This window comes from Eptesicus fuscus, chromosome 2 (genome assembly GCF_027574615.1).
Source record: "Eptesicus fuscus isolate TK198812 chromosome 2, DD_ASM_mEF_20220401, whole genome shotgun sequence".
NCBI lineage: Eukaryota > Metazoa > Chordata > Mammalia > Chiroptera > Vespertilionidae > Eptesicus > Eptesicus fuscus.
In genome coordinates this window covers 24177845-24200960 of record NC_072474.1, presented here as the reverse complement: position 1 = coordinate 24200960, position 23116 = coordinate 24177845, and the positions used below count along the sequence as shown (strand labels likewise).

The 23116-nt window shown below is 41.0% G+C and overlaps 1 protein-coding gene across 6 annotated transcripts in view; it reads left to right on the top strand.

Annotated features, from left to right (window-relative positions):
- The window catches only part of STAM (signal transducing adaptor molecule), an 82926-nt gene that overhangs the window by 7937 nt on the left and 51873 nt on the right, over nucleotides 1-23116 (top strand). For 3 of the 6 annotated variants that reach the window (XM_054725913.1, XM_054725920.1, XM_054725916.1), the window contains exon 1: nucleotides 14608-14673. The exons of 1 other annotated variant lie outside the window; for it this stretch is intronic. Coding sequence is in view for 1 of the 5 variants with exons in the window: in XM_008148831.3 (XP_008147053.2) it covers nucleotides 14589-14673 (85 nt within the window). In the remaining 4 variants the exon portion in view is untranslated. Of the gene's footprint in view, nucleotides 1-14588; nucleotides 14674-23116 lie in introns of those variants that run through there. 2 more of the 6 variants (XM_008148831.3, XM_054725932.1) reach the window with 2 other exon arrangements.

The following is a 23116-nucleotide window of genomic DNA, read 5'->3' as shown; positions in this document are numbered from 1 at the left end:
CACCAGTTTGCATTCCCACCAGCAGTGTACTGGGGTTCTTTTTTCTCCACGTCCTCACCAGCGCTTGTCATTTGTTGATCTGTTGATGGTAACCATTCTGACAGGTGTGAGGTGCTACCTCATTGTTGTTTTGAGTTTATTGTTGTGTATGGTGTAAGTTGGTGGTCTAGTTTCATTTCTTTGCATGTATGTGTCCAGTTTTCCTAACACTATTTATTGAAGAGACTTTCTTCACTCCATTGTATGCTCTTGCCTCCTTTGTCAAATATTAATTGACTGTAATGTCTTGGGTCTATTTCTGGGTTCTCTGTTCTGTTCCATTGATGTATATGGCTTTGGGTTTAAATTGCAGCTGAAGCATTTGCTCTTAGTAAGTGGGCAAAGTATGGGCTTAGGCAAGTATAGAACCCCCTGAGTTCATTTTCAACCTATGTAAATAGGTATAAAAATATTTACCTCATGGAGTTATGAGGAATACTTACAAAACTCTGACATTCTCTTTACTGGAGTTGAATATGCTTCACATACCTTAAAATCAGCATGCTCAAAATCAAACTTTTTACCTGAGTATTTAAACTTTTCTTCTCTAGTGTGCCTTTCTGTTCTGATGACTGGTTCCTTAGTTTACTTAGTCAGGTACATACGTCAAGAATCTGCAGGTCGTTCTTGACTTCTGTAGTTGTAATTCTCTACATTCTAAACAACAAGTATATTGTCTTCTGTGTGGCAGACACACTGAATATGCCCTCACGGATTCTGATGTTGCTGTGGTCTGTATGCTTTATCTTCCTAATAGATTGGCTGCTTTTTACCTCATCAGCCTCACCTTCCACTATTTTTCCTCAAGGTATAGTTCTTGTTGGCTTTATACTACTGTTTTTTCAGGTGTGGATCCTCTATCCTGGCAACCCTTCTCTTAATTAGTCCTTATTAGGGTTAGTTTAAGGGGCCTTGGCATGTAAAGCAGTTAGCACATTACCTGGCATATAATAATCAATAGTTACATTTTAGCTCCTCTTATAAAGTTAGGAATAATTGTGGTGTCTGTGGATACTACTCGGATTCTAAGGGGTGGGACCAGTTGCTGTCAAAAGATATTAAGGAAAAAAAAAAGATACTCAGATAAAATTCAGCATACAGATGTATTAAAGGTCTGCTATCCACTGGGTTAAGAAATTATCCTCATTGTTTCTTCTTTCCTGTTTTCCCTTTCCTGTACGCTATTCTTTCTAATGCTTCTAAGTTTTCTTTTCTCTTTTGTGCTCTTCTCTTTCATTTCTCTTTTGATGCCTACTTCTTTCTGATTAGTAGAGCTTCAGATTGCTTTTCTTCGTAGATATGATTCCCAGTGGTCAGGAGGTACAGGGAATTAAATGAAACATTTTTGAAAAATTGATTTCCATAATCCCAAAAAGAGGGCAATTTAAGACTTGCTTTCTCCATTGATGGTTTTTGAAGAGCATCTCTGAGCTGATTGAATGACAGTCTTTTTCCTATAAGCATTTCTCACCTCCCTAAATCTTTTGACAGTCATAAATTTTGAGAAAGTCAGAAGAAGCTGCTTATCAGAAAAAAGTTCTCCAATCCATTGAGGCTATTGAAATTTAAATGAGGCTATGTATGTTATCTTCTGGGTATTGCTGGGCAAATTGATCAATCTCTTATTGAGTATTTTTGTAAGGATAATCTGAGGATGAAATGGGATCATTAAGAAGTTTTGAATTCTTTAGAAGCAAGTCTGTTTTTGTTGTCACTTTTCCTTTTCCTACAAACCCTGTTTTGAGGGTCTTAGAGAGTAAATAGTTTTGACTTCATTTGTTATTCACAAAACCATGTTGAACTGCTGCGAGTAGTTTATATTCTTCTGGTTTAAAAAATATTTGTTTTATAACTGAGAAGAATTCTGCTTGTTGACCTTGAGGCAGCATCAGTAAATGACGTGAATGGTTTTAGAGCTCTGAATGGGTTGCATTTCTGATCTGTCTGTAGATGTATGTTTGAGTCGGATACTGATACTGTTTATGCATAGGAAAAGAACGAAGGTAGTTCATGAATGTTCAGCATATCATCTGTTAATGACTATACTAGACACTCCTGGATATGACCTAATTCGGGAACAGTAAGATCATAGTTATGATAATAGGTAATTTATATTTCATCAGACATAATTCTGTCGTTTCTAGTTATTACCTTTTTAATATTAAGTTTTAATAAGCATAGCCGTTATGCTTTTAAATAAAGTGATGGGTTTTAAGATTTAAGTGTGTTGTTTTTTGAAAAAATGCACTATGCTTTTAAAAAAGTCTGCTTGGCTACCAGTCAGTAGGATGATGAATCAATTATTTAAAGGCACTACAGATCAAAATAATAACTTGCTTTCCTTTTCTAAGAAGTAGTAAATGTTAGCCTGGGGGATATTGTTCAGGATGACACCCTGAGCCTCCTTGGGCTTCAGAGGTGTTGAGGGTCAACGGGGTAGGGCTATGAGACTCCTCAATTAGAACAATTCCATTTGGATTTGCTTTACATATACATATACTAGTACCTCTGTGCATGAATCTGTGCGCCAGTAGCTCGCTGCCACCCTCCAGTAGTTCTCCACCCGCTGCTCTACCCTCCTGTAGCTCCCCTGTCCCCCCATCATAGGTTGCTGCCCTGCCCCCTCCTGTAGCTCTCTGCCGCCTGCTTGTAGCCAGTAGCTTGCTGCCACCCTCCTGTAGCTCTCCGCCCGCTGCCCCACCCTCCTGTAGGTCCCTCGCCCCCTTGCTCCCCCCTCCCCCATAGCTTGCTGCCCTGCCCCCTCCTGTAGCTCTCCTCTGCCCACTTGTAGCTCGCTGCCCCACCCTCCTGCTGATCCGTGATCTGGTCATTACTGGGTCAATTGTTATACACTTCACTGTGTAACGACCATATGCATATTACATCTTTATTATATAGGATTAGAAAAGATAAGAGTTTCCATTATAAGATTGCTAAATAATAAAAAATTTGAATAGTCTTTGTTTCTGTTTCCTGGGAGGGAGCCTCTGAATCCTTGAAATTTCCTGACTGAGGGGAGCATCTTTCTTATTCACGGTGGGTTCCTGGTACTACACATTAGTTTAGATACACTGAGCATGTGGGCTGGCCACTCCAGAAGGAATATCTTGTGATCAGATAGTTGGGGCTGTGAGTCTTATGGTAGCAGCCCTGCCAGAGAGCAGGGAGGGGATTGGAAATAGAATTTCAAGAGATGTTAAGTCATACCTTAATAAGGATACTCCCATAAAAACTCTGGAAACAAAAGCTCAGTTGAGGTTCCTGGTTGTTGATGTTAGTGGCAAAACTGCACCAGAATGTTACCAGCAATTGTATTATTATCTGTGGAAATGGGGTGTCCACCAGTGGATCCCTTTCTCCACTGGGTTCTTGGGGTTGGGTCCTTGCGGTATCTTGAGAAAAAGAATTTTCTAAGACTCGCATGGGAGGATGAGTGAATTTTATTGGCCTGGAATTACATCCCTGGGTTTGCAAAGTCCCATTTCCCTTCAACAAGTCCTGGAAGAGGGGCAGCTGGGGATTTAGCGGAACTGGAAGCAAAGCCAGCATCCAGAGTTTTCATTCCATGGTGGAGCTGGGTCTGGTGTAGCATCAGGCTAGTCCGCAAACTGCAGATCGCGAGCCACATGCGGCTCTTTGGCCCCTTGAGTGTGGCTCTTCCACAAAATACCACGGCCTGGGCGAGTCTATTTTGAAGAAGTGGCGTTAGAAGTTTAAGTTTAAAAAATTTGGCTCTCAAAAGAAATTTCAATCATTGTACTGTTGATATTTGGCTCTGTTGACTAATGAGTTTGCCGACCACTGGGCTAGTCAGAATCCATCAGTCCATTGTGGTAAATAACCAGATTATTTACAGTGGTATCAATTGGACCTTGATTCAGCAACCTCAGTACTTGAGGTCTTGCTAAGAAAGAATTCAGATTCCAGTACAAGCAAAAATATATATAAAAGCCTAAGTGACTGGGTGACCAAATGACCAGTTGACCGGTCACTATGATGTACACTGACCATCAAGGGGCAGACGCTCAATGCAGGAGCTGCCCCCTGGTGGTCAGTGTGCTCCCACAGCGGGAGCACAGCTCAGCTAACCAATGGGCGCCAGAGGAAGGGCTCATGGCTGGTGAGCACCACTGCGGTGCCATGAGCCTCTCCTGATTGGGTGCGAGTCTGCAGCAGGCGCAGTGAGGCCAGGATGAGTGGGAGTGGTGCGGTGCCCGACCTGGGCTCCTCCCTGGCCACCTGCTGCTTCGTACACTACTACATCTCTTGGGGGTTGTCAGACTGCCGGTTTCGGCCTGATCTCCAGAGAAATTTCAATCCAGAGATCAGGCCGAAACCGGCAGTCAGATATCCCCCAAGGGGTCCCGGATTGCGAGAGGGCGCAGGCCAGGCTGAGGGACACCACCAGTGCACGAATCCATGCACCCGGCCTCTAGTTTATTTAGAAAGTCACAGAGGTAGAAGTGAGCCAGCTGGGCTCCATGGACTCAGAAAACAAGTTACAGAGGCAAAAGAAGGGCCCTTGGAGCTTAGGAGAAAGAAAGCAGAGACATGCCTAAAGTAAGAAGGCACAGGTGGGGCGTGGGGGAGGTAGAGAGGGGCATTAGAGGGAAAGAGAGAGGGAGAGGGAGGATGAGGCAGGGGAGAGAGAGAAAGAGGGCACTGGGTCCTTTGTCTCAAGGGCATTTAAGGGTGGGGATTTCAGGGGAGGATCTCAATAGAATATTCATCAGCTTTTCAGGTGTGTCCTTTCATGTTCGGTGACGTCCACTGATTGGTTGGCACTAGGGGAGTCATTGCATCTGGTACTGATGTCAGCCATGGTATCCCTCTGTTTGGTTTTGCTGGTTTTCTGGGCTTGGAGCTAAAACACAACTGAGGCCTAAATGTTATTTCTAGTTTGACCCAAACTTTGTCTCTCGGGCAACAGGCTCATGGCTTTGTTCCTAAGATTATTTTATTTAGGCTAGAACCTCATTGTCCTGAGGGCTTAATGCTTAAGGGAGTGGTCATGCCAGGGTTGTATGGGAGTCACATGAGGTTGTTCTCCAGCCCCTTTGTTCTTCCTCTAGGGATTTCACTACATGACTAGCAACATGCTAGGAGAAGAAAGGTCAGGGGAGGGTCCGAATCATGTAGGACTGGAGCTAGAAGCAAAGCCAGTGTCCAGAGTTTCCATTCTGTGGCGGAGCTGGGTCTGGTGTAGTATCAGGCTAGTCACAGTCCATCAATCCATTGTGCTAAATAACCGGGTTATTTACCACTTGACCAGTCATATGAAAGGTCAAGGGGTCTAAACTGCATGACCAGCCATATGCCAGGAGAGGAAGGGTCACCCTCGGGGGGAGGTCCTTGTTTTCCCAGTTGTTAGGTACCTGGGCCTTTCCATCTTGGTTACATTTTATTGTTCCTACTCTGCTCATGCCTGTCTAACTGCCTACTACAGTGACACATTGATGTGTCAGGAGGGTGATGCATCCTGAGGGCTCAGAAGCTTTCTTTGTATTTGGGATCCTCCCAGAGCTAGCCCTATGTGTCTCTTTATTGCCTGGTTCAGATTTGTATCTTTTCTTTTTTTTTTTTTTTTTTTAATATTTTTATTGAGGTATTATATGTGTACATATCTTACTATTACCCCCCCACCCCACACCCACACATGCCCTCCCCCCCCCAGAGTTTTGCGTCCATTGTTTATGCTTATATGCATGCATACAAGTCCTTCGTTTGATTTCATAACTCCCCCACCTTTCCCAAACTTTCCCCCTGTAATTTGAAAGTCTGTTTGATGCTTTACTGTCTCTGTATCTATCTTTTTGTTCACCACTTTATAATGTTCTTTACTATCCCTAAATGAGTGAGATCATGTGGTATTTTTCTTTCATTGACTGGCTTATTTCACTTAGCATAATGTTCTCCAATTCCATCCAGGTTGCTGCAAATGATGAGAATTCCTTCTTTTTTATGGCAGCATAGTATTCCATTGTGTAGATGTACCACAGTTTTCCGATCCAGTCATCTGCTGATGGGCACCTAGGCTGTTTCCAAATCTTAGCTATTGTAAATTGTGCTGCTATGAACATAGTGGTGCATATATCCTTTCTGATTGGTGTTTCTAGTTTCTTCGGATATATTCCCAGGAGTGGGATTACTGGGTCAAATGGGAGTTCCATTTTCAGTTTTTTGAGGAAACTCCATACTGTTCTCCACAGTGGCCGCACCAGTCTGCATTCCCACCAGCAGTGCACGAGGGTTCCTTTTTCTCCGCATCCTCGCCAACACTTGTTGTTTGTAGATTTGTATCTTTTCTAATGAAACTAATTGCAAGTGCTTTCCTGAGTTCTGTGAGTTATATAGTGATTTATTGAACCTGAGAGGTTATTGAAGAAATGCATGGATCGCCCTCGTTTGCTAGTGGGAGTGGGGTTCTTGGGTACTGCTGGAATAAGCATACCACTGGAGGGTGAGATGTGGTAAAAGCTTTATTTTCATGGAATTACATCCTTGGGTTTCCAAAGACTCCTTTTTTATAATCCAGTCATGGAAGTTGTGCATGTGGGAATTCAGGAGATCTAGAAGCAAAACCAGTATCCAAAGTTTCCTTTCCATGTTGGAATTGGGTCCAGTACAGCACTAGGCTAGTTGCAGTCAGTCCATAGCAAGAGGGCCAGGAGCCAAGAGAGCGAACTCCTTTGTTTAGGAGATTAAATATCTCAAATCTTCCTGTGCTTGCAGTGGCCATGACTATTCTAGCCAATGACCTGTTCCCAGGTGTTATCGACAGATAAGTACCCTCCCTATGTTATCCAGACTTGACTGGGCATGGGTCTATTCTCCCAGCAATCTGTGGGAAATAGACCTGGGGAGTGTTAAACTTCAGCTTCCTGGCAGAGCTGTACAATGACATGCCTATATTATTTGGCCTTTCTTTGCGCCTTTCCAGTTATTCATAGCTAGGTTAAATTACATATTGCAGTTCTGTGATTAGATTTAGTATTTATTGAGCACAGAGACTGAAAGCATGGATATTGAAAGAATTACCCAGAGCAGAAATTGTTATTATTTTCAAGGGATTTACAATATATTGTTGAAGCTTGGATAGCAACAGGTAAATTTGAATCAGTTACCAGTGGCCCCTGCTGAATAAGATTAAATGTTGTTTCAACATTTGGTTTCTAAGTAACCCACTTAATTTTCAGAGTAGAGTTAGTTTCTCTTGTTTTCTTCCTTTCCCTCTACCAAACCATTTTTACATACTGGTTATAGAGCAGTGGTTCCAACCTTCCTAATGCCGAGACCCTTTAATACAGTTCCTCTTGTTGTGGTGACCCCCAACCATAAAATTATTTTTGTTGCTATTTCATAACTGTAATTTTGCTATTATTATGAATCGTAATGTAAATATCTGTGTTTTCCGATGGTCTTAGGTGACCCCTGTGAAAGGGTGTTCAACCCCCAAAGGGGTTGCGACCCACAGGTTGAGAACCGCTGCTATAAAGTCTGTTTCTTTTTGTGTCTTTTTCTAAAAGTCCGGCTCTTGCACACAGCCTCCACCACTATCAATGTCCTGCAACAGATAGATAAAGAATATAGAGAGTGGTACATTTGTTACATTTGTGAACCTACCAACATTCATCTTCATATTCAAAGTCCATAGCTTATACTAATGTTCACACTTAGGTTTGGAGAAAGGACTGTATAATGACATGTAGTCAACATTATAATATACAGAGTCGTTTCATTGTCCTGCAGATACTCTGTGCTCCACCTATTCATCTCACTCTCCCCCTAACCCTGGCAACCTCTGATCCTTTTTTAGTGTCTTCATAGTTTTGCTTTTTTAAGAATGTCATATAGTTAGAAACATGCACTATGTAACCTTTTCAGATTAGCTTCTTTTATTTAATAGTATGTATTTAAAATTTGTCTTTTCTTGGCTTGATAGCTCATTTCCTTTTACCATTAAATAATATCTCATTGCCCTGATGTTACCACAATTTTACCTATTTACCTACTGAAGGACATCTTGGTTGTTCCCAAGTTTTGGTAATCCTATACAATAAAAGGGTAATATACAAATTGACCATCACTCCAACACACAAGATGGCCATCCCCATGTGGTCAAAGATGGCTGCCCCCATGTGGACACAAGATGGCCACCACAAGATGGCCAGCAGGGGAGGGCAGTTGTGGGCGATGAGGCCAGCAGGGGAGGGCAGTTGGGAGGGACCAGGCCTGCAAGGGAGGGCAGTTGGGGGTGACCAGGCCTGCAGGGGAGGGCAGTTGTGGGTGACCAGGCCTGCAGAGGAGAACAGTTAGGGGCAACCAGGCCGGCAGGGGAGGGCAGTTGGGGGCGACCAGGCCAGCAGGGGAGGGCAGTTGGGGGGAACCAGGCCTGCAGGGGAGGGCAGTTGGGGGGAACCAGGCCAGCAGGGGAGGGCATTTAGGGGTGACTGGGCTGGCAGGGGAAGGCATTTAGGGGCAACCAGCCTGCAGGGGAGGGCAGTTGGGAGTGACCAGGCCTGCAGTTGGGAGGGACAAGGCTTGCAGGGGAGGGCAGTTAGGGGTGACCGGGCTGTCAGGGGAGGGCAGTTAGGGGCAACCAGGCCTGCAGGGGAGGGCAGTTGGGAGAGACCAGGCCTTCAGGGGAGGACAGTTAGGGGCGGCCAGGCAGCAGGGGAGGGCAGTTACGGGTAATCAGGCCAGCAGGGAGCAGTTAAGCGTTGATCAGGCTGACGGGAGTGGTTAGAGAGTGATCAGGCTGGCAGGCAGAAGCAGTTAGGGGCAATCAGGCAGGCAGGCGAGCGGTTGGGAGCCAGAAGTTCTGGATTGTGAGAGGGCAGTCAGGCATCCCTCGAGGGTCCCAGATTGGAGATGGAGCAGGCTGGGCTGAGGGACACCCCCCCACACCCGTGCACGAATTTCGTGCACCGGGCCTCTAGTTATGAATAAAACTGCCAAAAATATCCATGTGCAGGTTTTTGTATGGACATTTTTCAGCTCCTTTGATTAAATACCAAGATGTATTGTAAGAGTATGTTTAGTTTTGTAAGAAATTGTCAAAATATCTTCCAAAGTGTCTGTACCATTTTGCATTTTCACCAGCAATGAGTGGAATTTCTGTTCCTCTGTATTCTCACCAGCATATGCTGATGTTAGTGTTTTAGATTTTGGCCATTCTGATAGGTATATAATGATATCTTCCTATTGTTTTAATTTGTAATTCTCTAATGACATATGATGTGGAGCATCTTTTCATATATTTATTTGATATCTGTGGATCTTCTTTGGTGAAGTGCCTATTCAGGTCTTTTCCCTGTTTTTTTTTTACTAGTAATTGGATTGTTTTCTTATTACTGAGTTTAAAGAATTCTTTGTATTATTTGGGTCACAGTCCTTTATCAGATGTGTTTGGCAAATAATTTTTCCCAGCCTGTGGCTTATTGTTTCATTTTCTTTACAGAGTCTTTCAGACAACACAAGTTTTTAATTTTAATGAAGTTCATATTATCAATTATTTCCTTCATGGATCATGTCTTTGGTTTTTGATCTAAAAAGTCATTGCCATACTCAGGTCATCTAGACCAGTGGTCGGCAAACTGCGGCTTGCGAGCCACATGCGGCTCTTTGGCCCCTTGAGTGTGGCTCTTCCACAAAATACCACGACCTGGGCGAGTCTATTTTGAAGAAGTGGTGTTAGAAGAAGTTTAAGTTTAAAAAATTTGGCTCTCAAAAGAAATTTCAATCGTCGTACTGTTGATATTTGGCTCTGTTGACTAATGAGTTTGCAGACCACTGATCTAGACTTTATCCTGTGTTATCTTTTAGGAGGTTTTTTTTTTTTAAGTTTTTAATGATTTTTAGAGAAAGAGGAAGGGAGAGGGAGAGAGAGAAACATTGATGTGAGAGGGAAACATTGATCAGGTGCCTCCTGCATGTCCCCTACTGGGGATAGAGCCTGCAAACTGGGTTTGGCCCTGACCAGGGATTGAACCCGGCAACCTTTTGGTGCATGGGATAACATCCAACCAACTGAGCCACACCGGCCAGGCTCTAGGAGTTTTTTAGGTTGGTTTAAATTTAGACCTATGATTCGTTTTGAGTTGGGAAAAACTGACATCTTGACAATATTGAGTCTTCTATCAGTGAACATGGAATAACTCTCCATTTCTTTGATTTCTTTCGTCATCAGGGTTTTGTAGTTTTCCTTATATAGGTTCTGTATATATTTTGTTAGATTTATACTTAAGTATTGCATTTTTTTTTAATCGCTAATGTAATGCTAAATGGCATTGTGTTTTTAACTTAAAATTCCACTTGTTCATTTCTGGTTTATATAGAAAAGTAGTTGACTTGTTTTTAGTGAATATAGTTGACAAGTAACATTATGTAAATTTAAGGTGTGCAACATGTTAATTTAGTAAGTTTGATGGTTATACTATAATATTGTTGTCTATTTTCGTTATACTGTGCGTTACATCTCTATGGCTTATTTACTACTTGTTGCAAGTTTATATCCTTAAACAACATCTGGCTTACCCTCCCAGCAATTGACTTTTGTATATTAATTAACTTTGTATCCTGCAATCATGCTATGATCACTTATTAGTTCCAGCTTTTTTCTTTTTCAACAAAAAAATATTCTTTTGGATTTTCCATGTAGATAATTGTTACCTGTGAATAAAGACAATTTTATTTCTTCCTTCTTTATCTGTGTACCTTTTGTATTATTTTCTTGTCTTTTTTGTATTAGCTAGGACTTCCCATGTGATGGAGTAAAGGTGTGGTGATAGGGGGTGTCCTTGCCACAGTGGTAAATGAGAGGTTCGGAATGGGCCAGGGTTGTGCACCTATGACATGAGGCCGTAATGTATCAAAAGAAGCTGTTATTTCAGGCACCTGGATGCAGGTGGGCTGAGTCTGAAAAAGGAATCAGCAGAGACTGAAGAGAGAGGCAGGTTTTTATTAATCCTTGCTGGCTACAAGCCGCTCTGCTGACGTAAGGGTCCGGTCTGTCCTTGGTTCCCTCTGATGCCAGGTGTCTTCTGGTTATCTAGCTATGCGGTGCTTGGCTGCAAGCTTTCTGCAAGATATTTGCTAAGCACAATAAGTTTTCGCTGCCCCATTTTATTCTCTTTAACCCTTTCAGTAAAACTTTCAGTTTCTCACCATTAAATATGTTAGATTTTTTGTGGATGTTTTTTGTAATTTTGAAGAAGTTCTCTTTTATTACTAGTTTCTTGAATAGTATTCATCTTCATTTCACTTATACACAAATGTGCGCGTGTGCATACACACACACACTATCGTTTACCTCTCCCTTTGAAGAACTTCTTTTAACATTTCTTGCAAAGGCCACTCTATTGATAATAAATTTCCTCAGTGTTTCTTTGTTTGAGAAAGTCTTTATTTCTCTCTTTTTTAAAAAAATATTTTTTATTGATTTCAGAGAGGTAGGGTGAGGGGAGAGATAGAAACATCAATGATGAGGGAATAATCATTGATCGGCTGCCTCCTGCACGCCCCCCCAGTGGGGATCAAGCCCACAACTCAGGCATGTGCCCCTGACTGGAGTCAAACCCTGGACCCTTCAATCTGCCAGCTGATGCTCTATCCACTGAACCAAACCAGCTAGGGCTCTCCTTTTCTTTTGATGAATAATTTCCCAGGGTACATAATCCTAGGTTAGTGGTTTTCTCTCAACGTAGCCATTTCACTCTGTTCCTCTCCTGTTTGCATGGTTTCTGAGACATCAGATGTCATTCTTCTGTTTATTCCTATATAGGTACAGTGTTGTTTTTTGTTTTTGTTTTTTCCTTCTGCTGTCTTCTTTTTCTCTATATTCTTTATCTTTGATCTTTTGCAGTTTGAATATGATATGCCTAGGTATTGTTATTTTGACATTTATTGTTTTTGGTTTCCTCAATTCTTCTAGGACCTGTAGTTTGGCTTCTAATTTGGGGAAGATCTGAATCATTGTTTTAAATATTTCTTACGTTTTTTTTCTTTTTCCTCTGTATTGCACCTTTTGTAGTTTCCCAGAGTTCTTGGATTATCTGTTTCATTTTTTTTCAGTCACTTTTTTTCTCTGCTTTTCAGTTTTGAAAGTTTCTATTGACATATTCGCAAGTTTAGAGATTCTTTTCTCAGTCATGTCCAGTCTACTGTAGAGCTTATCAGTGGCATTCTTAATTTTATTCTGTTGTTCAGCTCTAGTATTTTTCTTTGATTCTTTTTTAGAATTTTCATCTCTGCTTACATTGCCCATTTGTTCTTGCATACTGTCTCATTTTTCCATTAGAACTCATAGCATATTAATCATAGTTTAAAACATTCCTGGTCTGATAATTCCAGCATTCTTGCCATGTCTGAGTCTGGTTCTGATGTTTGCTCCATCTTTTCAGATTTTTCTTTGCTTTATAAGTGTGCATTAATGAAAGTTAGACGTAATGTACTAGATAAAATGAACACCAGCCCTTAGTGGTCCGGTGGTAAGGTGTCAGTGGGAAAGCATTCTGTGTTCCTGTGATTGGGTCTCAGTCTTTAGTGAACCTCTGCCACTGGAGTGTGAATTTTTCACATGCTTATCAGTATCTCCTGTACTCCTCAGGTGGAACAGGGTGGCCAGAGTGGGCTGGAGTTGGGTTATTTCCCTTACCTGGTGGGTTAATCTCTAATAAAACTCGAGTTGGTTAGGTGCTGGTAAATAGTTTCTCTTGAGAGTAGTGGGTCTTGCTAAGAAGAGAATGCTCTGGTGTCTTTCACAATGATTACTGTTCTCCTTCCTCTGCTGGAAAAACAAAGAAATTTTTCTCTTATGAAACTCACACAAAAAAGTGTGGGGGCTTCCCTATGACTGTGTACCTCTGGAGTTTGGCCCTTAAACTTGTACACACTTAGGTCCCAGCAATTTGTTACAGTTTAAATTTTCATGCCACTAGTGGTTTCTGGTGATGTTTCTGCTCTAAATTGTGATTCTGTGTATCCACCTGTGTTTCTAATTTGGGGGGAAGCAATTTGCTCTGTGGTTTCACCTTTGAGGGATATATGAAAGTTGTTTATTATTCACTTCTTTCATGCTTTACTTGTTAGAATGGAATGATGACTTCTAACTCCCTTACTTGTTGGACAGGAAACCAAAAGTTGATACCTGTGTCTCAACTATGTCTGGTGTCTCCTTGCCTAGAAAATCTTTGCTTCACCTCCAGAAAACAAGCCTTCACTCATTTTTTTTAGGTCGAGGAGAAGTGGTTGCTAAAGCCCTTGAGTAAGAAAGGCAAAGTAGGGACCTGTCTACATTTCAAACAGCATTAACTCTTAACCCATTTACATTTATTTAAATCTTCTTTATTCTTCACTCTCAAGTTCAGACTTCCTTTTGCTACCAATATTTGAATTTTCTGAGAATTCAGTGGTGTAAAACAGGCCGGTTCTTACACTTTTTTCTTACCGCCAATATACGATCCACCTTTCTTGGTCTTCTCCATTGTTATATAGCTTTTGAGGTATTGTTGCTATTATTGCTTCTGATGTTTTCCCTCTCTTGATATCTTTAATTTGTCAAGTTTTTATTTAAGGGAAATATTCAGTTAAAGCTTGTTTTTCTTTTGTTCAATTTCTTCTTACCAGAACCCCAAATCAAAACTAAATAATTAATTTAATTCCCTGAAACATTTTATAGAGATTTGTCTATGTTCCTTCACTGGCAAGTAAAGCTAAGAATTATTTGATAATGAAATCATTTCTTCTTTTTATCTTGATATCTGCAGAGATAGACCTGTATATAATTATTTTAAAAAAGAAAAATCAATGGCATATTTTTTATACAAAGTAAAAGCAACTGAAATGTGAATGGGGAAAATAATTGTGATAGGTAATAAAGGTGCCCTTCTTTTTAAAGATGGACTTGAACATCTCATCAATCAGACTGCTGGCAATTATTATGATTTGTTGATATTTGATTATACTACAACTAGAGGCCCAGTGCATGATTGAATCATGCATGTGTAGGGTACCCTACACGCTTTCGCTTTTCACGGTGGAGCTGGGTGCCTGTCTGCTGGTGCACCAGGCCTTTCAGAAGCCTCCGGCTCGGCAGAGGCTTCTGAAAGGCCTGGTGCCGGAGCAGACAGGCACCCAGCTCCACCGTGAAAAGGCACACAGCTCCCACGCTTTTGATGGTCCGCGGCCACTGAGGGGGGCTACCCTGCTGTTGAGAGGTGCAGAGGGAGGGACTCCCACCCCCTGCGCCTCTCAACGGCCGATGAGGGGGGCTGCTGCGGACACCTGGCTACCCTGCCGTTGAGAGGCGCAGCTGGGTGTCCGCGGCAGGCCCCCTCAGCGGCCGCGGATCTGTGCCTCTCAATGGCCGGATAGGCCACCCCGAGTCCCGCCCACCAGCCTCCCGCCGCCCAATCGTGGGCGTAGCAGAGTGATGGTAATTTACATGTTACTCTATTATTAGATAGGATTTGATGATTTGAGTCTGATTATTTACCCCTTAAAGATTTTTTAAAAATACTATTTCTGCAATTTCTTTTTATAATTTACAGAGAAAGCAACTAGTGAGATGAATACTGCTGAAGATTGGGGTCTCATTTTGGATATTTGTGATAAAGTCGGTCAGTCTCGCACTGGGTAAGTATTGCAAAATTTCAAAGAACTTATTCATTTGTCCTTTTTATTAATATGAATACAACAAAGATAAGAAGGTGGAACATAGTACAATTATAACTTATTTTAAAAGAGAATGTTTTTCCTAGAAGGATTTGAAGAATCATCCTATTTAGGTTACTTCTTATTACCAGTCCATGACTGGTAAAAATGTTGCCACTTTAATTAATCACTCTTTCCTCCTGAAATCTAGCTTTTTTTTACTTGATTTTTCAAGTCATTAGGGATTTCTGAGTTACAAAGTTTGATGGTCATTTCTGAGTTCTTTTCTTTGTCACATCTGCAACATACTACCACCCAGCTGATCAATGACTACTGAAAGAGGCACTTAAGGGAAGTAGAACCTTAAACTTTTTGGCATATGGGCTTTTGGGAAACATAGCTTTCAAGCAGTTTAGTGAGCAGATTAACTGGTCTATATATTAATGATTTTCTTATTCCTGCGCTAATAATGTCTAGGCATTAGCAGCCTTACCCAAACATGTTGTCTTATTCATGTACTTTCATGTGAAAAATATTAGGGAGCACTATTGCATTATACTTGATTCTGGTGATCTTAACCTCTGATGTACCTTCTTTTGGCTGTTGTTCTTTCCCTTCTAAATATAGATAGTTTCTTAAACTCTTTTTGATTTAATTTTTCCCTTAGCATCGTTTTCTTTTAAAATCTGTCAACTTCCAGGAAACGTATATTTTCAGCTCTAATTTTGTACCCAATCACTAGTTCTGTGGACACAGTATTATCTATATACTAGAGGCCTGGTGCATGAAATTGGTGCATGGCGGGGGGGGGGGGAGGGGGGGTGTCCCTCAGCCAAGCCTGCACCCTCTCTAATCTTGGATCCCTCTCATAATCCGGGACCACTGGCTCCTAACTGCTCACCTCCCTGCCTGCCTGATCGCCTCTAACTGCCTCTCCCCGTGCCGGCATGGTCGCCCCCAACAGCCCCCCTCTGCCGGCCTGGTTGCCTCCAACAGCCCCCCACCCGCCGGCCTGGTCACCCCCAACTACCCCTCTGTTGGCCTGGTCACCCCAACTCCCCTTATTCGCTGGCCTGGTCACCCCTCACTGCCCCCCTTGCCTGCCTGGTCACCTCCAACTGCCTCCCTCTGCCGGCCTGGTTGCCCTAACTGCCTCCCCCACTGCTGGCCTGGTTGCCCCTAACTCCCCCCCCCCTCCCCGCTGACCTGGTCGTGCCCAACTGCCCCCCTGACAGCCTGGTTGCCCCCAACTCCCCCACCTGCTGGCCTGGTCATCCCCCCCTGCTGGCCTGGTTGCCCCCAATTGCCCTCACTGCCGGCCTGGTCGCCCCGTGCAGCCTGCTGTTTAGTCATTTGGTCATCCCTCACTAACCCCCTGCCGGCCTGGTTGCCCCACACAGCCTTGCTGTTCAGTTGTTTGGTCGTCCCTCACTAATCCCCCTTGCCGGCCTGGTCGCCCCACGCAGCCTGCTGTTCAGTTGTTTGGTCGTCCCTCACTAATCCCCCTTTCCGGCCTGGTCGCCCCACGCAGCCTGCTGTTCAGTTGTTTGGTCGTCGCTCACTAACCCCCTGCCGGCCTGGTCGCCCCATGCAGCCTGCTGTTCAGTTGTTTGGTCGTCCCTCACTAACCCCCTGCCGGCCTGGTCGCCCCACGCAGCCTGCTGTTCAGTTGTTTGGTCGTCCCTCACTAACCCCCTGCTGGCCTGGTCGCCCCACGCAGCCTGCTGTTCACTTGTTTGGTCGTCCCTCACTAACCCCCCTGCCGGCCTTGTCCCACACAGCCTGCTATTTGGTTGTCCATCCGGTTGTTTCTGTTGTGATGGCTCCTGGCTTTTTATATATTAGGATATAAAAGGCTAAGTGACTGACCGTCCATCCGACCAACCGGCCGGTACATATGACGTGCACTGGCAATTTAAAAATGAACGTTGACTTGCTCATGCGCGATACATATGAAGTTCTTGCCGGCACCAGTCACACACAATGCCAGAATGTATCTGAAGACCAACTATTGGCACAACGTGCCTCTGAATCTGAAATTAATTAATTTCCTTTCAATTGCATGAATCCGTGCACTGGGTCACTAGTTTCTGGATAGTCATCTGTATAAGCCTTAATCTTGCCATCTGTAAATCTGACTTTGTGTCTCTTTTATCTTTAAACTTACTTTCCCTCCTTTGTTTCCTGTATCCGTTAATGAAAAAATTATTCTGTATTTGCACTTAAAACCTTAGTCCCTGCCACATTTATTTTGTTACCCAACTCTGTAAATCTGCCTCCATAATATCCCTCAGAATGTTGGTGTTATAAAGTCTCCTTAGTTAAAATCTTGAACTTGGCCAAATCAGTCAGGAGCAGTTTGTCTTCAAGTCCTTCTTACCCCTTCACTTTAGCCTTTTTAGGCCCCTACTGTGCTCTCTCTGCCAGGTTCCCAAAAATGTGGCTTCCAGAGCTGGCCTTATCCATGCCCTTTATTGTATTTATTTTTAGTATACGAAGTCTTGTTTTTCCTGACCTTGTAAGTTCCTTAATATAATTGAAATTTAAGTAGCTACTTTGTGCTACATATCTATTCCTTTTTCTGTATTTCTATTGACCCCCCTCCCCCGCTCACTTGAAATACTCTTTACCATGCCTAGATTTGTGGCATTTCTTTTCACTTCCATCTGCACCATTCTTTTCAACTTAAGCTTTTCAACATTAGTTTGGTGTTGTTAGTCATTTTATTCCTTCAGTATGGAATAGTTTCTTCTACCACTTCCTATCTTTGTGTCTCATATCCTTCCAGACCCAATATAGATACTATTTCTTCAACAAAGCTTTTCCTTACCCCCTTTACTGAAAATCATATATGGTCGTATGAATCCTTAAAGCACTATACCAAAACTATTCTTACTTGTTTTGCCTTTTAAAATAGTAATTTATATTTATTTAGTAGACTTAGATTTATCGAATGAAAGGTTCATGAATTTTTGTTATACAGAGGAAAAGAAGCAAGTTAGCTTAGTGGTTGAGAGCATGGATTTGGGGTGAGACTGCCTGGGTTCAAATCCTAGCTGTTACCCCCTAACTATTTATATTGGGTAAGTAACTTACCTTTCTAGTTTCTAACAAAATGAAAATGTTATCTTCTTCATACAGGGCTTGTTTTGAGTATGTGCCAGGTACTATTATAAACAGTACATATACATAGTATGTATGTGTAGTACATATATATATACTTATAAACACTGTAGTGTTTATAATAATACCTGGCACATAGTTAAATGGGTACACCTCTGCTTCTTTTTGATTAAAGTCATATTTTGTGACAGTTTGTTGAGGAGTGAGTATCAACCTAGCCCCATCCCTGTATATTTTGAAGATAAAACTTTTATCTAGCATTTCAGTACCTGAGTTTTCACTCAGTTGGTTTTCTTTTTATCTTTACTCTGGCGTTCTTCATATTATAGATATTTTTTATGATAATTTGGTTAGTTGCTTGACATGAAAAGACAAACTAGTTTGTCTAAAAATAATCTATATTTTTCTAGTTAAAAATAAATTTTTAATTCTTTGGAAATTCTGTATGAAGTACAATAAAGATGAAGAGATCAGTTTCTTTTTTCTTCATGTTAACATTATTGTACTAGAAACATTCATATTTTTATGTTTTTTCTTGTGATGGGAACTTCTAAGATCAACACTCTTAGCAACTATCAAATATACAATACAGTATTGTAACTATACTCACCATGCCATATAGTACATCCTCAGAACTTATTTGTCTTATAACTAGAAGTTTGTACCTCTGTTCTCTATTTCTGTTAGTTATATTCCACAAATTAGTGAGATCATACAGTATTTGTCTGCTGATTCATTTCACTTAGCATTAATGCCCTCAAGGTTCATTCACATTGTCCACATATATTTAAGATGTACTAATAGTTTTAAAAAACTCTTTTATTTGTCTTTTAAAAAAATCCAGTATCAATAGGTTTAGACACATGCTCATTTTTTTATATTTTTCAAATTTAGACAACATACTTTAGTATATTCCTTAATATTTCAGTTATCCTTTGGGGATTTTAATTGACATTATGCTAAATCTATACATTTACTTAGGCAGTATTTTCAGCTTTGCTAATTTAAATAATGAGGGGTGGTTCTATTTGTCCTTCATTTTTTCCCCTTTCGTTTTCCTTCTTTTTCTTTTTTTCTTTCCACTTATTTTTTATTTTTGCTCTCTTGACAGTTATGGCTCTGTTTCCTTTAAATCAGGGGTGGGAAACATCCAGCCTGAGGGCTGTGTAAGGCCTGCAAAAGGATTTGGTCTGGCCCTGCCAAGGCATTAGGGGGTGAGTTAATTAAATGTTTGACCAAGTACAGCAGGCTAATTTTTAAATTAATAATTTTGTATGGCCCACAAATCCTATATAATAAAAGGCTAATATGCAAATCGACTGAACAGCGCAACAATTGATCCCTATGACGTGCACTGACCAAGAGGGGCAGACGCTCAATGTAGGAGCTGCCCCCTGGTGGTCAGTGCGCTCCCACAGGGGGAGTGCCACTCAGCCAGAAGCCAGGCTCATGGCTGGTGAGCGCAGTGGTGGTGGCGGGAGCCTCTCCCGCCTCTGTGGCAGTGCTAAGGATGTCCGACTAATGGCTCCCAGACTGCGAGAGTGTGCAGGCCAGGCTTAGGGACTCTCCCTCTCACCCCGCCACCACTGAGTGCAGAATTTTGTGCACCAGGCCTCTAGTGATGTTATAAATATCCAAATGGCCCTTGGCAGAGAAAAGGTTGCCCACCCCTGCTTTAAATCCTTATTAATTATTTATTTGTATAAATGTAGTATTTTTTTACAGCTTTTGTTAATAACGAATTGTTTGAAAAGGATTAAATATTAATTTGTGATATCATTCTAATATTATTGAAGTTTTTTAAAAGTCAAACCCTCAGTATTTATTCTTGTGTGTGATTTCTCTTTAAGAATGTTTTACATAACCATCAGGACCACATTTTGACCTTTGCTTTCCTGGGTCCTTTTCTCTATTAAAAAACAGTAAAAATATTTTATGATTGTATTGTTGTAAAGACAAGTATATTATACATTAAAACATTTTCTTTTACCTAAAAGTTCTTTATTTTCTTTTAAAAAATTAAAACATTTTTGTGTGCCCCTAATATTATTGTGAGCCCTAGGCATAGTGCCAATGTGCCTAAGGATAGTATTACAGAATTGAGTTATACTAAGTAATAGCTATACTCAGGTCAACTTAGTAATAGAAAATTATGAAGTTTTTTTTTTTTTTTAGATGACCAATAAACTAGGGGGTACTTAGGGAAGAGATACTAATATGTAATTTATTTGTTTTTATTTTGGTAAATATATGGGTTCGTGTCATTTGGTATGTTTGCATTGTGTGATCATCACTGCTACCCCGCTCTAGAGCTTTTTATCATCCCCAGCCAATCTCTCTAGCTATTAAACAACTTTCCATTCTCCCCTCCTCCAGCATCTGAAAACCACTTATAGTTTGTTTTTAATCTTTTAAATCATTTTATAGTTAATGTATATGAAAAACTTACAGAGATCTATCTGGTTTATGTTATTAGGAACCTATATACTCATAGGATGTCTCCCCCAAAATGTATATACATTTTAACAGCTGATAACTCACTTAATTTTCACTCCTTTTCAGGAAATAACGGGTGAAGCCAGACTAAGCTTTGAACAAGGAAAATTTATCCTAAAGTGCCACTAGACTTTTTAAAAATGGGTATACATAAAAGATAAAGTTTATGGTACAAAACTGGCAACAGTTGATGGATTGAGGGCACACATACCCAATTAAATGATTGATGTTTCCAGATCTATTGCTTTGTGTTATCTGTGCCTGGACCAGAATGGTTATCAGTTTAAAAACAGGCATTGACAAAAAAATTTTTCATTTCTGTAGATTCTTTTAAATTTTGAAAATGAACTGTATGTTAATAAACACTGAGTTTATAATCATTCAAAGTGCATATACATTTTCTGGGGGTATACCCTGTATGTTTAGATATGGGTTGCTGATGGTAGCATAAGAATACTGAACAATATTGTAGGTTGTCAATGAGGTATTCTAGATACCTGGTGTGCTTTAAAGAAGAAAGGGGACATCAGTTTTCCTGAGACAAATTTAGACAGGGTAGGTTAATGTAGAGGGAAGTTATAGATTGCAATGCAATTCATAAGTTTATTTTCTTAGGCAATAGTCTAGATTTTTTTAAAAAAAGTATTAACATTTGGTGTTAATCTGTAATTTTATAAAATGTATAGATCTCTTTAAGAGTGCTGATTTAGGGATGATGAAGGGGAATTTTGGAAAAACATTTCTTGTTCAGAAATATTTTTAAAAATAAAAATGATATGTAACAAGCAACATATTATAGAATTATATAATGCATAAATACAATAATTTATTTTAAGTTTTTCTTCCCTAAGGAAATAATTTTTAAAAATCTTTTGGCCTCTTCTTCCCTTCCCCTTCCCCTTCCCCTTCCCCTTCCCTCTCCCCCTCCCCTCCCCTCCCCTCCTCTCCCCTCCCCTCCCCTCCCCTCCCCTTCCCTCCCCTCCCCTCCCCCTTCCCCTTCTTTTCTTTTTTTTTTTTTGTTACACTAACCTGTTTTGGAGTTCTGGTAGTTTGGAAAATGTTCTGAAGTTTTCAGGGGGAAAAAAGGAACCATTATTGTGAAATTCTCTTTAGTCAGGACTATGACTCAAAAACATGGCTCCCAGTGGTGTTTTGAAAATCTCTCCTTAATTCTTCCTCTCTTAAAAAAAAATGTTGCTGTTCTGTTCTTTAAATCACACACACTGTGTGTATTTATTGATTTAAAAATTTATAGTAGCCTCCTATATAATAAAGAGGTAATATGCAAATTGACCATCACTCCAACACACAAGATGGCCACCCCCATGTGGTCAAAGATGGCCACCCCCATGTGGACACAAGATGGCCGCCACAAGATGGCCAGCAGGGGAGGGCAGTTGGGAGGCACCCAGGCCTGCAGGGGAGGGCAGTTACAGGTGACCGGGCCAGCAGAGGAGGGCAGTTGGGGGCAACCAGGCCTGCAGGGGAGGGCAGTTAGGGGCAATTGGGCCGGCAGAGGAGCAGTTAGGTGTCGATCAGGCTTGCAGGGGAGTGGCTAGGGGGCAATCAGGCAAGCAGGAAGGCAAGCGGTTGGGAGCCAGCAGTCCTGGATTGTGAGCGGGATCCGAGAATGGAGAGTGCAGGCTGGGCTGAGGGACACGCCCCTCCCCCCATGCACAAATTTCGTGCTCGGGGCCTCTAGTTTTTATATAATAAAAATGCACTTTTTTGCTTTTAAAATAGAAACTTTCACATGGCTCAAACATTAAAACAACTTAAAAGATGAACATTGACAAACCTCCTATCCTCCCCACCCCCATCCTCTCAGGTAACCACTTTTGTATCTTTTCTATCAGTTCATTGTTTCTTTATACACATATGAATATATTTTCCCCATTCGTAGACAATAGATATATTGTATACACTATTCTACATTTGTAATTAATATATCCTATTAGTATTAGAAATGTATTTCTCTCATGTCTATTAATATTACATTAGTTGTAAAAATGGAAAAATTTAGAAATAATTTTCTAGTTTAGCATTAGTTTTGATTAGTGCCATGTAGAATATTTAACATTCTTTAATAATTATTAATTAAAATTATTATTTTAAATATATCAATTTCAGGAAACCTAATAGATGTAATTCCTGTTTGCCTCATATAGATAATAAGGTTTTTTAAAAGCCTGAAGAGTTTGAATATGCTGGACTTAAAACCTTAGAAACATTCTGGCCTGACTGGTTTGGCTCAGTGGATAGAGTGTCAGCCTGCGGACTGAGGAGTCCCAGGTTCGATTCCCGGTCAAGGGCATGTACCTTGGTTGGGGGCACATCCCCAGCGGGGGTTGTGCAGGAGGCAGCTAATCGATGTTTCTCTATCATCGAATGTTTCTAACTCTCTATCCCTCTCCCTTACTCTCTGTAAAAAATAAATAAAATATATTTAAAAAATAAATAACTAAAAAGGAGATCTGTGATATTTAAAAAAAAAAGAAAAAAAACATTCTGAAAATTTTTTTCTAACTTCTTGAGATATTCACATGATTTTTAGTGTGCAGTTCCAGTGTATGAGTAATTACTGAAAAATGCCTAGCCAGTGAGGTCATATGATGAACTGAAAAGTCTGTTTAAAATCAAGAGAACTTTCAGAGTGATAGTAGCAGTTTTCTTTAACATGTCTTCACATAATAAAAATAGCTTTGTCTGTTAGTTTTGACTGATTTATTTATATTATATGTAAAAAATGTGAGCATAGGTAATAGGTTAAACATACCAGAGTTAAAATTAAAGTTCTATAATTGAC